This window comes from Peromyscus maniculatus, chromosome 1 (assembly GCF_049852395.1).
Source record: "Peromyscus maniculatus bairdii isolate BWxNUB_F1_BW_parent chromosome 1, HU_Pman_BW_mat_3.1, whole genome shotgun sequence".
In the NCBI taxonomy this organism is placed as follows: domain Eukaryota; kingdom Metazoa; phylum Chordata; class Mammalia; order Rodentia; family Cricetidae; genus Peromyscus; species Peromyscus maniculatus.
Window position 1 is genome coordinate 114087777 of NC_134852.1, and position 12605 is coordinate 114100381.

Genomic DNA, 12605 nt, shown 5'->3' on the forward strand with positions numbered 1-12605 from the left:
TAGGTGGAAGGGGGGTAAGAAAAAGTGAGGTGTGTATGTGAAAACAATCAGTATGCACTACATACTTGTATTAAGTTGCTAAGGAAAAATTTAATTAATTAAAAAATACACATGCCATTATATGTGGAATGCAAAGGTCAAAAAACCCATTGTAAACAATAAATAAAGGACAAAAGTTGTAGAGGAATAAAAAAGTGAAATTGGTTATATAAAATTATTTGACAGTTGTTTGAACAAAATTAAACATAAACATCATAATGGGAAAGGTATAAAATTAAGTTCACTTACAAATTTCAACTTAAAATATAAAAATAGAAATTAGGTAAATGCTTCTTTTTAGTAAACTCTTCATGGTATAGGATACAAATATGAATAGAACACATTAATAGATGCATGAAAGAAATTCTTTTTTATTATTTGGGAAATCCAAATTAAAGTAAAGAGACATAGTTATAAAAGTAATAAGAATTTTAAAACACTACATTCTTCTCTAGGACATAAGAATGCATGCATATAATCTTTTGTGAAAGGGCTATATACTGAAAATTGAAATTTACAGTCTTATAGAACCATTAGTAATGATCTAGAGAGGATCCTTGTAGAAATACTAATGTAAATATTCATAAGGAGTTACACAGGGATTTCTATTTGGAGTAGCAGTAAACTGAAGACATCTTTAATGCTCATCAATAGGAAACAATTGACTAAACTATAATCCATTCATGCTATCAAATGTTATATAGTTAGTTACTTGAATCAATGAAGTCTGTACTAATTGCCTTGGAGAGCCGATGAAAGGAAAGGAATATGATCATAATATATTATATGCAAAATATCTTCTTTAATAAAAAAAAGCAACAAGGCTCAGTTTAGAGCTTCCAAAAATATTTCACACATCTCTGAAACCATCATTCTTGTGGACTTCAAAGTCACTTGTCTTCTTATGTTTGTTACCTAGTGTTCTCTAAAGAACTAAAAGTGTGATTCTATACCCCCAAATACCTTTAGGATATTATTTGACTATTATGTTAAAAACAAGGCAAGTTTCTCATATAAGCATATTGATAGTCTTGATAACACAAAAATTTGAGAAAACATTCTGTGCTTGTAGAATTGGACATAAATTAAAATGTGTTAGTTTGTTTTTGTTGAGTACTATCCACAAAGCTTCATTTGCACACCATTATAGTGCTTGTTGTAGTCATTAGAGGTAGTCACAAGATGGATAGATGTCCTCTTGATCTAGACTGATTTGAATTAGTGGTTCTGCCCCAAGTGTGAAGTAGCAGGCACTTGCCTTGGGGCATAGATTTTGCTCAGTTCTGTACAATGTCTCATTCTAGAGACCAGGCAGAGGGAGCAGGAACTACTAGAGAAGCACTTTCCATAGCATAGTAAGTTGAATCCTATTGAAGACTCCTTCTCTCATCACATTCATTAACACCCCATTTGACAAATTGAGATATACAAAGAACAGAGCAAGCCAGGTGCCCAAGATCCTACAATCCTACTACCTCAGTCTTCTAAGTACTTGGATTAGAGATGTTTACTATCACTCAGGACATTATATCGATTAACATTAATTAGGAGCCCAACTATGATTAACTTTGAATGATGTAAGTTTATCTTTACTTACTCATTTTTCTGAATTGCAAAATATTTTAACCAAAATGTACATATATTGAAACTTTGATTAAAATTTTGAAAACTGAATAATGAAAAACACCTAATTGTCTCTTTTTCAGGCTGATGAATTTTATGGCCCTTTTCTTGGTGTGAAGAGCATGAAGAAGCTATGTTTGTTCCTCTGAGGACCACTAAGAATACTACTATGAGTGGCAACTCAGGTGAAAAGTCCTCCATCCAGCTGGGCAGGAGACTCATCTTCTCTTTCTTCTTCCATGAATCTTTAAATTCTCCACTCTTCTCAGTTACATAGTATATAGTGATAGAATTAACAAACATGCCCCATACTAGGATATATTGTATCCAGCTCTTTCTAATGTCCTTGATAGGTAGTGCCATAGTGGATGGATCACTTCTGTTCTTTAGAGCTTTTATGTTTTCTTAAGCATATACATTTGTAGAAAAAAGTAGCTAATTTGTATACAAGTATGTATGGACCTAAGTGACTGGTCATGCATGGTGAACTGAGTTTTCATCACCAAGACCTTTGTTTGGGGAGCTCTTTACCACAAGCGTGGAGGACATCCTCCCTCACTGAGCACAGCCCACTTTCCTGGGCAGTACCCTTTTGAGAATTTTTTCTCTAATTTCCTTCATCTTGACACTGTAGAGAACTGGGTTTATCAGTGGAGGTAGCAGGAAGTGGACATAGGAGAGAAGAGTATGGGCAGGCTGAGGGAGTGGCAGCTTGAATCGGTCAATGAGTGCCAAAAGAATCATGGGTATGTAGAAGAGGAGCACAGCAGAGAGGTGGGCAGCACATGTTTGACCAGCCTTCCAACGATCCTCAGTAGACCCCACACCTTGCAATACTCTGCCAATCAGGCCATAGGAGAAGAAAATAAGCAGAGGGTCTAGTGCCATAGCAGACAGTACCACAACCAGGCTGTAGATTGCACCCCATGCTCCTGGGCAGGCTAGGCGAGCCATATCTGGGTGCAAGCAATAAGAATGTGTCAGGACCTGTGGACGGCAATATGGCATGTGAGCCAATAGGAACGGAAGGGGCAGATGGAGACTCAGACATCGGAAAGCAATGGCCATGCCAATCTTGCTAATGACACCATTGGTGAGGAGTGCTGGGTAGTGGAGAGGGCGGCAGATAGCCAAAGCCCGATCAAATGCCATGGCAAGCAAGACAGAGGACTCCATAACAGAAAAGACATGGACAAAGAACATCTGTAGGAGGCAGGCTGAGGCAGGGACAGCATGAGTATCAGCAAAGGCCAGACCTAGCAGGGTAGGCATTAGTACTGTGGTCAAGCCAACATCAGACACACTAAGCAAGAAAAGGAAGAAGTACATTGGGCGATGTAGCGTGGGCTCCAGTGCAATGATCCAGAGAATTGTACCATTGCCCAGGGCAGAGAGAAGGTAGACAGTGATGAGAGGAATGGTCCACAAGGATGGTGCAGCTTCCAGGCCAGGCAGGCCCACTAAGAGGAAAGTGGAGGTCATTGATGTGCTGCTATTTGAGGTTTCCTGTGTAGTTAATATTGACATAGTTCAGGATCACTCTGGAACCTGAAAAGTAATTATATATATATATATATATATATATATATATATATATTTAAATATATATTACATATTATAAATATTTTGGATGATACTCTCTACCACAATCTGCCTCTCCCTTCCAGGCACAAACTCATTCAAACAGTGCATGCTCGCCCACCTCTTGTCCTGTAGCTTGTTTTGGATAGCTTTTATTTGGGCTTATGTGTATTCCTTTAACCATGTTTCTGTACTTTCTTCTAATTTAATGTTCTTCCTTATTTGACACACAGCCAGGAGAAGATCTATATTAACATGATTATTTTTTTATTTGCTTCTTAACTGTAGACAGCCTGTCTTCTGTGTCCCTTTACAATCACATTTGGTCTCCTTTACCAATTCTCACTAAAGTCACCAGTTACTACTCTGTTTATAAGTTAGATTGTTATATTGTTGTTTTTCATGTTTTTGAGTTGAATTTTTTAATACAATATATTTTGATTATACTCCTTCCCCTCCCCATCTCCTCACAGATCCTCCCTACCTCCTCACCCACTCAATTCATCTCTTTCCCCCCTCTTAAAACAAAAACAAAACAAAATGTGAAATTCAGAACAAACAAAAAACAATAAGAGAAAAAATACTTGAATAAAACAAAAAGCCCACAAAAATACTATTGAGTTTGTTTTGTGTTGGCCAACTACTCCTGCACATGGGATTTGACCTGGAGAGAGGTTGATAAACCTACTGATACTCCATCAGAGAAAAGTGATACAATGACTTTTAATGACATATTGATAAATTAGATATTTTCTAAAATGTTTGTTTCTCAGGAAGCCTTGGCTTTTGTATTCCCTACCTCTTTTAAGTACACCTCTCAGATTTAACTTCATAGTTTACTTAGTCTATGTAGGATGATCTTGATTCTAAACTCAGGCTAACATTAGAAAGAAGGAAACCATAGGGAACTATCTCTCTATTTAAAAATGGACTTAGATTTAAGAAAAGATACACCCTTCCTACCTGCCTCGCTGCCTGTGCTGAGGGGTCTGAGTTATACATTTAAAGGGGGGATGTTTCAGTTTTCAGTTTGGCTAGGAGCCAATGCAACAATCTCTGTCCACACAGATCATGAACCCAGGTGTAGAAACTCTAGGAGTTGTCTAAAATGTACTGATTAAAATAATCGATGAGTTTAACAAAATCACAGAATATAAAGGTTACCAGCAAACCCTGCTCATGTTTCCATATGATAGTACTGAACAAATTGGCTATCAAATTAGGAAAGTAATTGTATTCGTGACAGCATTTAAAAAGCATAAGATGCCTAAAATTAATCACATTTATATTCTTAAAATTACAAAGAAATGCTAAAGAATTAAAAAGCTCCAAAAATTTCAAAGATATTAGTGACTTATAGATCATAAGACTCAATAGATAAAAGTTCAGAAGCACAAGCCAACAGACCTTTTTGTTGTGATCAGTAAGCTTATCATAAAATTTAGATTTAAAAACTATGAAACTTTATAATGTCATGGAAAATTCTTATCTGACACTAAATAAAGTATATTTAATTCATAAATTAAAATAGCAACAAATGTAGCAATGCTGAATTAAAACAACTAGGCTGGGTATGGTGGTACATGGATGTGATTTCAGTACTTGAGAGGTGGACCAAGGAGTTGTGATTTTATGGGCAGCTGAACAACTTAGAAAGATCCCATCTTGATGAAACCAAGCCATGCCAAATCAAACCAAGCCAAACAAATGAAACAAAACAAAGGTAACATTAACCATATGCACAGATAAAATATGAAGGGCTAAATTGGACAATAATTTCACTCATAAGAAAATTAGTTCAACCTATATTACTAACCAAAGTTCAGAATTTGGACTATCTAAGGAACTATAAGTGACTAATAAGCAGATAGGAGAGCTAATATAAAAGATGGCTGTGCAGAGCTAGTGATTATCATAGGAAAATGTATAAGTAGTAAGAAACATATAATAAAATTAATTTCAGTATTACTGACAGAATACATATTTTAAAAGACAAAGCATGCTTTTATACATTGTATAAGATAAAAAATATTTTTAAAGGCGGAAAATATCTACTAGAACAGATGCTAAAACTACTTTAGATTGAAGTTTTTTTGATTATGAAATTGTGTAGTCCCATTGGGAGAACTTGGGCAGGCCCTAAAGAAATAAACTCATTATTAGGTTCGGTGGTTAAGCTGATGTATCTGAGGGTTAGCCTTGCATGACATAAAGAGGCATATAGAAGGGGCTGTACTTCTTAGGGGTGCCACATAGAAGTCTTCATAAAAGAACTTAGAAACAAGTTCCTAAGGAACAAGGAACCTTAAATAATAGTGTCAACTGAAGACCTATTGTAGAGTTTTAGAAAAAGAATGCTCAAAATAGTTATGAATTGTGATGTCACTTACGTTTTTAAAACCTCAAAAATTAACCAGTATCTCGCACATAGCTACCATTGTGTGTAAGTGCTAGAGAGAGACTGAGCCCAGGATTTGTTTGGATCTGATTACTGATGGCTTGAGGCAAGAAAGAACAGCAACAGGATCTGTCCCAGAGTCCTCAGCCTGTGGCCTCAGCTCTCGTGCAATTCCTCTTTATGAGGCATGATCTCATATCAGTCACTGGGGAAGCTACATTGCTTCTCCTTAGGATTTCACCCTTTCTATTTCTCAACCATGATGTGCTCTTTGCTGGGACTTTCCTTTGCCATACCTCAGGCTTTGCTGTCAATTTATCTGCCTTCCTATCCTTTGTCTATATATTTTCCTATTTCTCATTTTCAATTTGACAATGTGGCTGTCCCCTCTTGTCTAAGACCCTTTGTTTATCCACTGCTTAAAAAAGGGGGGGGCACATCCTTGTTTCTGCTTGTTTTTGGGACAGTTTCCTTATGTTACCCAGGCTGATTGCTGACTAACTACCTTATGTGATCCCCTACTTCAGCTTTCCAAGTAGCTGGGATTACTACAGACGTTTGTTGAAATATACCATTGTAAGAGTGCCTCTGTCTCTGCTATAATCCCCTTTACCACTGGGATCCAGACAAGTACTTTTTAAATCATTTCCATTACATTTCACCGTATGCATATGAACGTTCCAGAATTACCGTGATTCTTAAGCTATGTAGATGTATCATAGCTTTTTATTCTTTCAAATATTATATTTTGTAAAAGAATGTTCTTTCTCTGTGTCATCACACCTTATCTGTATCACGATGTTTCAGTGAAGACATTGCTCCTTTTGTTCTCAAACCTTGATGTCTTTCTTCACACCACTCTTGTGTTAGGGAATAGACTGTGATTTAGTCTGTCAATATCCACTGTTCATCTTTTATTCTTTGCCTTTCTTATGAATGGGCTTTTACCTTCTCAAGAGAAGGCTTATTATTTTTTTGCTGTGAATATCATCCCTTGCATGTTTTCAACTTCAAATAAGATGTTTCCTGAACCCTCTACACTTCTATGGAGCATTTTCTTCACTGTGTTTCTCTTAATTTTTCTTCTGGGTTCTGTCTCTATGAAATGTCTTCATCCTCACTCCTTTCTCAAAACATCCCATCTATTCCATTCACCCCCATCCTCTCCATCCACTGCCATCCACACCCCACAGACCTTTCCTCACAATCTTAGTCTTTCTGTCACTGTGGTCCTTACTAGTTCCCACCATCTCCTCCTGGATATTGAAGTGTCTTTGTATGACACTTACTCTAGAAAGAGCTTCTAAGTGGGCTTGTAATCAGGACAGCAGAGGTCCACATGCACCTCAGAGAATGCTCCTGAGCTTCAGAAATGTGTCAAGTACTGGGGGTGCCTAGCTGAACATAAAGCAAAGGGAGGTTTGAGACGGTGCCTTCTGAGAAAACCTGTAAGGGTTTTGTGGGGCAATTTAAATAGACATATATGAGAATCTAAATCAACAAGTCTTGTCCTGTCTTATTAAAAACCATACCATACATGCCCTGTTCACATGTAGTGTGTTCATTCATACACCAGTACATACTCACATTCAGTAGGCAATGTGTGTACTAACACGTAAGAGATATGGACAACACTCACATATATCTCACACACACATATGTACATTCAAACATAGAAAAATATACACTCATACACATATACAAATGTAGTTTATATTTTACCAAAAATTTTTACAGTATCTGTAGATCAAATTAAAATAAAACTGTATATTCCAACCCATATCACATTCAAGGGATGAAGTAACAAATATTTGCTGATTTTCTCAGGTAAATAATTCAAAAAAATGTATTGATGTTTAAACATGCACTCACATGGAAAACCCTTGTGGAAACAAAAGCAATGAACATGCATATGTATTGTTATCACATGTATACCCATGGTTTAAAATTCTCAATGCTAATTGCTGTTCACTAATCTCTTACCACTTCACACAGCTAGGAAAACACAAAGACTATGAATCACACTTATGCAAATAGTAACTTCTGTACCTTAATATACATGTCTGTTCACAGGAACTTCATAAACATCTTGCCAACTTACAGAACTCACACATGCAATATGTATGTATACCTGTATGCACACACATATATATTCATGTATATATGTATCATGAATGCATGGTCTCATAAACATGTTCCTTATGATAGTATTTTATGTCACACAAACCACTGTTATCCTTGTTTTGTTTCCATATGTAATAAGTAGCTACAAAGACAAGCGCATCTCCACATGAAATCTTGAATTCTGTGAATTTACTTTTAGATAACCATCACAGACAATGAAGACATTATTGCTAAAGGACATTTGTAGATACCACACAACATTTTCTAGCGGACAAAGGCTTTGTACTTTGTGAAGTTAGTTTCCTGTTACCCGAGATGCAAATGACTGATATGATTTGGTGACTAGAACAGGATATTTAGTTATACTAAAGAGTTGATACTGGTATAACGAAGACAATTTGCAGACTCACTGAAGTGGCAGCCAGTATGAAAAATTTACAGTAATTTGTGTGCCAGGCCTAGCCCTGACATTTAAATGCTTCATGAATTTTTTTCCTGACATTTACCAGACCAATTGGGTTAGACAGCATCTTTGGTTGCAGCGCAGACATTGCTCCTTTCTTTCTCAAATCTATAATCTTAGAATGATTTTAGTGTGTGGACAATATGATAGAATTCCTAGCACCAACTGCCCAGGGGGTTGTGCAGTCTAGAATAGGCCAGAGACGGAAGCATGACTAAAGAGTGTGGATTTCTCCTCAAAGCAGTGATTGCCCTTCACATCTGAGAGATGCCCAAATGTCTCAACATTAATTCATAACATAGTGAGAAAGATTTCTCAGTACTGAACACTGTTGGGAGCAAAATAAGATATTAAGTCAGGTAAAATTTGAAATATGCATGTGAGAAAATACCCATATGAACATAAACAACAAGATAAAAAGCAAGAGCAGTGCCAGAGTTGAGCAAGAAAATAATCTAAGGATGATAAATATGTAGTCAGATTATAGAGCACTGGTGTAAATCATAACTCTAAGCGTTATTAGCCCCTATCTCTGTGGGTGGATGGATTCAGGGAACAGTTCTGTGTCACGCTATATATTACATTTTTTACATTTTTTTCTTATGCTGTGTCTTCATTAGTGACATCTGTGGGATTTGGCTTTTCCCTAAAGGACCTGGACAATAGAATCCTAGCAGATTTCATGGGGTGTGGGTGGGAGGAAATCAGAAAGCAGATCAGATTCAATTCTCAATGTTCATCAAATTTACCATCCAGGCATCTGACTACCAGCGACCTGACTAAACAGCACTATACATTGTAAAGCTACGTGTCAGTGGTAAGTTTGGGTGAAAAAGTCTGCTCTGAATAAATTAATTTGTAAAGTCTGGAGTTCAAATTTTAGAGTTTTTATCCTCAGTTGTGCAAGGGTTCCCCCCCCCTACTTTGATGCTGTGTACTGCTTCACAGGACTTGTCCTTGTATGCGCTGCTGTTACTGTCTCGGCATTTTCTATCATAGGAACCAGTTTAAGATTACTGGGACTCAGAGGTCCCCGGATCCTTTGGCCATTGTGATACATTGCTCCTTCACCGGCACTACTCCATTTATTACCATCGCTATGGGTTGTCTCCACACATCCTGATACCTGCAGCCAGCACACTCTTACAAGCCTCTCCACTCAATTCTCCTACTCTGTGTTTGATTTCAGCACAAAGCCCATCTTTTCTATTGTCCTTTTCTGCAACAGCATCTACCCATTGCACCCGACACAGCCCACTGAACTTCACGAGCATTATTTTTTGAGATTGCTGGCCCCATGTCTCAGCATCTTCCCTCACAGCATCATGCTTTTCTTTTCTCCCTACCTGACCACATTTAACTTTGCAGCTCTACTCCACTTTTTTATGTTAAAAAAAAGAATAAAGTAACATTCTAAGAAGAGTGTTTCCTGATCTCTTTCCTGAGCTTCCAGGCTGAACAGTGGAAAGTTCCACACCCACCTCCGCTTCCCCTTTGCTCTCTTGCTTATTTCCCTGCTTCTGTCTCTGTCCTTCTCCCCCTGATGATGTCACTCACACCCCATCATCCATCATCCTTTCCCGCACCTGCTTCTGTCTTCAATAGTTTACTCACCACACCTGGCTTCTCCCAGCGACCCTCACACACTCTAGTGCTGCAGCGGACTGCCTCTGCTGTATTCTTTATGTTATGTCGGCTGCACCAAGTCTGGGGGGATGGTTAGGGTGTGGGGTGAAGGGAAGGTGAGCACAGGTGTCCAGGCCTGTCTTTGCCAGAGCCCCATGGGGAAGCCTCAGTGAGAACTCTGTGGTTAGTTAAGAGCCTGTTTGTCCCAGCAGAAAGACCATGGTGACCTTTGAATTGCAGCAGGAACAGAAGGATCCCTTCATCACTAGCACCCAGCCCTGATTTTGAAATGGAAGGAGCAGGCCCCTTTCCACTCTAGGCTATTCTGATTTTCATAGACCCGATAGGCCTAAGGAGCCCTGCCTTCCCCTGACCTGTCTGGCCTTTGACCATCATCACAACATTTACCTAGCCTTTTGTTTTCAGATAATGGGTAATGAGCCCCAGAGAGTGCCCCCGGCTCAGTCCTTGGGGACCCTTACTGGTTTTGTTGCTTCTGGTTTTGACTAATTGCCATTAGCACAGTGTGGCACCACATGGTGCTAATAAGACCCAGGTCACAGGTCCAGCCTCCTCAGGGATGGCTTATGCACTTTGCTTTGCTTCCTCAAGTTTAGGCTAGAATCAACCCAAACCCATCTGGGTGACAGTATGGTATTAATCCCCATGAGATTTGATCTCTGCCTCTACATACATGCAGGTTGTTACATACAAAATCATGTTTACCTAAAGTACACCTGAAGTTCAGTTAGATCCTCTAGCTCTTTTGAGCCAGTTATTAAATTCCTTTTCATCTCTTCTCTGCACTTTACACCGTCTCATTATCCTTCTTGTTCTTTTTTAAAAATTTACTATTATTTATTTATTTATTTATTTATTTATTTATTTATAATTCATATTACATACCAACCACAGATCCCCTCTCATCCCTCCTCCTCCTTCCCCCGCAACCCCTCCTCTAACAAGGTAAATTCTTGATGGGGAAATCTACAGAGACAACTGAACCAAGTTCAATGGAACTCACAAACTTTAGACCAACAGCTGTGGAGCCCGCATGGGACCGGACTAGACCCTCTGCATACCTGAGACGGTTGTGTAGCTGGGCCTGTTTGAGGGGCACCTGGCTGAGTTATCAGGAGCTATCCCTGATGCATGAGCTGGCTTTCTGGATCCCATTACCTATGGTCACACATCTTGCTCACCCTTGATGCAGGGGTGAGAGACTTGGTCCTGCCTCAATTGAATTACCAGGCTTAGCTGCCCTTCTTCTTCTTCTTAATAAGTGCTTTCTTTTCCTGTTCTTACTAAGTGGTTAGCATACCACCAGATATACCCATTCCCATCCCAGATTTTGCAGCTTTTCCATTACACACAAATGCCTCTAAGTAACTTGGGTACCCATTGTGTGCAATGCCACCTCTGTTCCTTCTCTTCCCCAGACCTTCCAGGAGTGCTTTTGTCCCAGTAATTCCTGCCATAGGCCCAAGGAACCAAACTCCTGATGTATCTCAGCTCCTCTGTAACACTCTAATACTCATTTCCAGGAGATTTTGCATTAATCTTTCTGTCCTTGAGGACAGCAGTGTATCTTCTGGACTGAGGGACTGCATCCCCCTGCCTCTTTCCTCAGAGGATAGCCATGTATCTCCTGGACTGAGGGACTGCATGCCTTCTGCCTCTGCCTTCAGGACCATTCTAACTTGTGCGATGCTTAGGACCTAGAAGCTGCTCTCAAATTTACCAATTACACTTTAAGTACTTGGTAAATGGATCAATTGATCTTACTTACTCAAATTGGCACAATTCCTTATCCAGGCCCCATGTCATCTATAGATTTTAATTTTGATTAATAATGTAATACAAAAACATGAAAGTTGCAGGATTTTGTATTTTAAACTAATAACTTTAATTGCATAAAATTTATGCTCTATGTAACCTACTCTCATTTTATGAGATTGATGTCACCAATTATTTTCTTATGTGTTATATAACCATTGATCTAGATTTATGGTTTTTAGTGGTTCTATTATTTCAACTGCATATGCCAAAATTTTTAATAAAGTTGTTTAACTTATTTGTTCAAATTTGCCTTATTGCAAAAATGCCTACTTTTGTTTAACTTTATTTTGCTCTGTGTTCCTTTCATTTTAATTTGAAGATCTCTGTTTAGAAGTTTTTACAAGGCTAGTCTTCAGTTTTAATTTAGCACTCTAAGTTCTCATTTTTGGAAGACAGGATTGCTGAACAAATTACTCTTGGTTTATAGGGTTTTTGTTGTTGTTATTGTCTTGCTCTTTCTGGACCATTCCTGCTCAGCATCTGCACCACCAACTTACAGTAAGATTTCTGCTGAAAACCAATCCTCTCCCAATGTGAAAATACCCTTGAATGGGTTTAGCTGCTTCAAAGCATCTTCAAGGCTCCGATTCCTCTTTGAATTAGACAATTTCCTTATAAAGAGTTCCAGCATGGTCCTCTTTGGCTTCATCTTAAGTGAAGTTATCAGAACCTCTTGAATTTATATGTCCACTTTCTTCCTAAGGTTTGGGTTACTTTTAATGGTGATCACCTATTTTCTCCATTCTCTCATGTTTTATTAACTTATTTGACAGTAGTCTATAAATCCATTTAATTATTTACTTACTTCTTTCCATTTTTGTAAGTCTAGATTAAAGATTCCTAATGACCTCTTTTCAAGTATGAAAACTATTTGCTTTCTCTTATAAGTCTGCACTTGGGTCCCTGCAATGA

At 38.2% G+C, this 12605-nt stretch overlaps 1 protein-coding gene across 1 annotated transcript; it reads right to left on the reverse strand.

Annotated features, from left to right (window-relative positions):
* Window positions 1-388: 388 nt before the first annotated feature.
* Or51s1 (olfactory receptor family 51 subfamily S member 1) lies at window positions 389-10234 on the reverse strand. The gene is made up of 2 exons (XM_076566051.1): window positions 9843-10234; window positions 389-3210 (listed from the first exon to the last, which is right to left on the reverse strand). Exon 2 carries the CDS (start codon window positions 3187-3189, stop codon window positions 2218-2220), a length of 972 nt encoding a protein of 323 aa, XP_076422166.1. The 5' UTR covers window positions 3190-3210; window positions 9843-10234; the 3' UTR covers window positions 389-2217.
* Between the last annotated feature and the right edge of the window lie 2371 nt (window positions 10235-12605).

What these genes read in the sequence shown, in the direction of transcription:
- Or51s1 (XM_076566051.1), bottom strand. Translation starts at nt 3,189, where the DNA reads ATGTCAATATTAACTACACAGGAAACCTCAAATAGCAGCACATCAATG.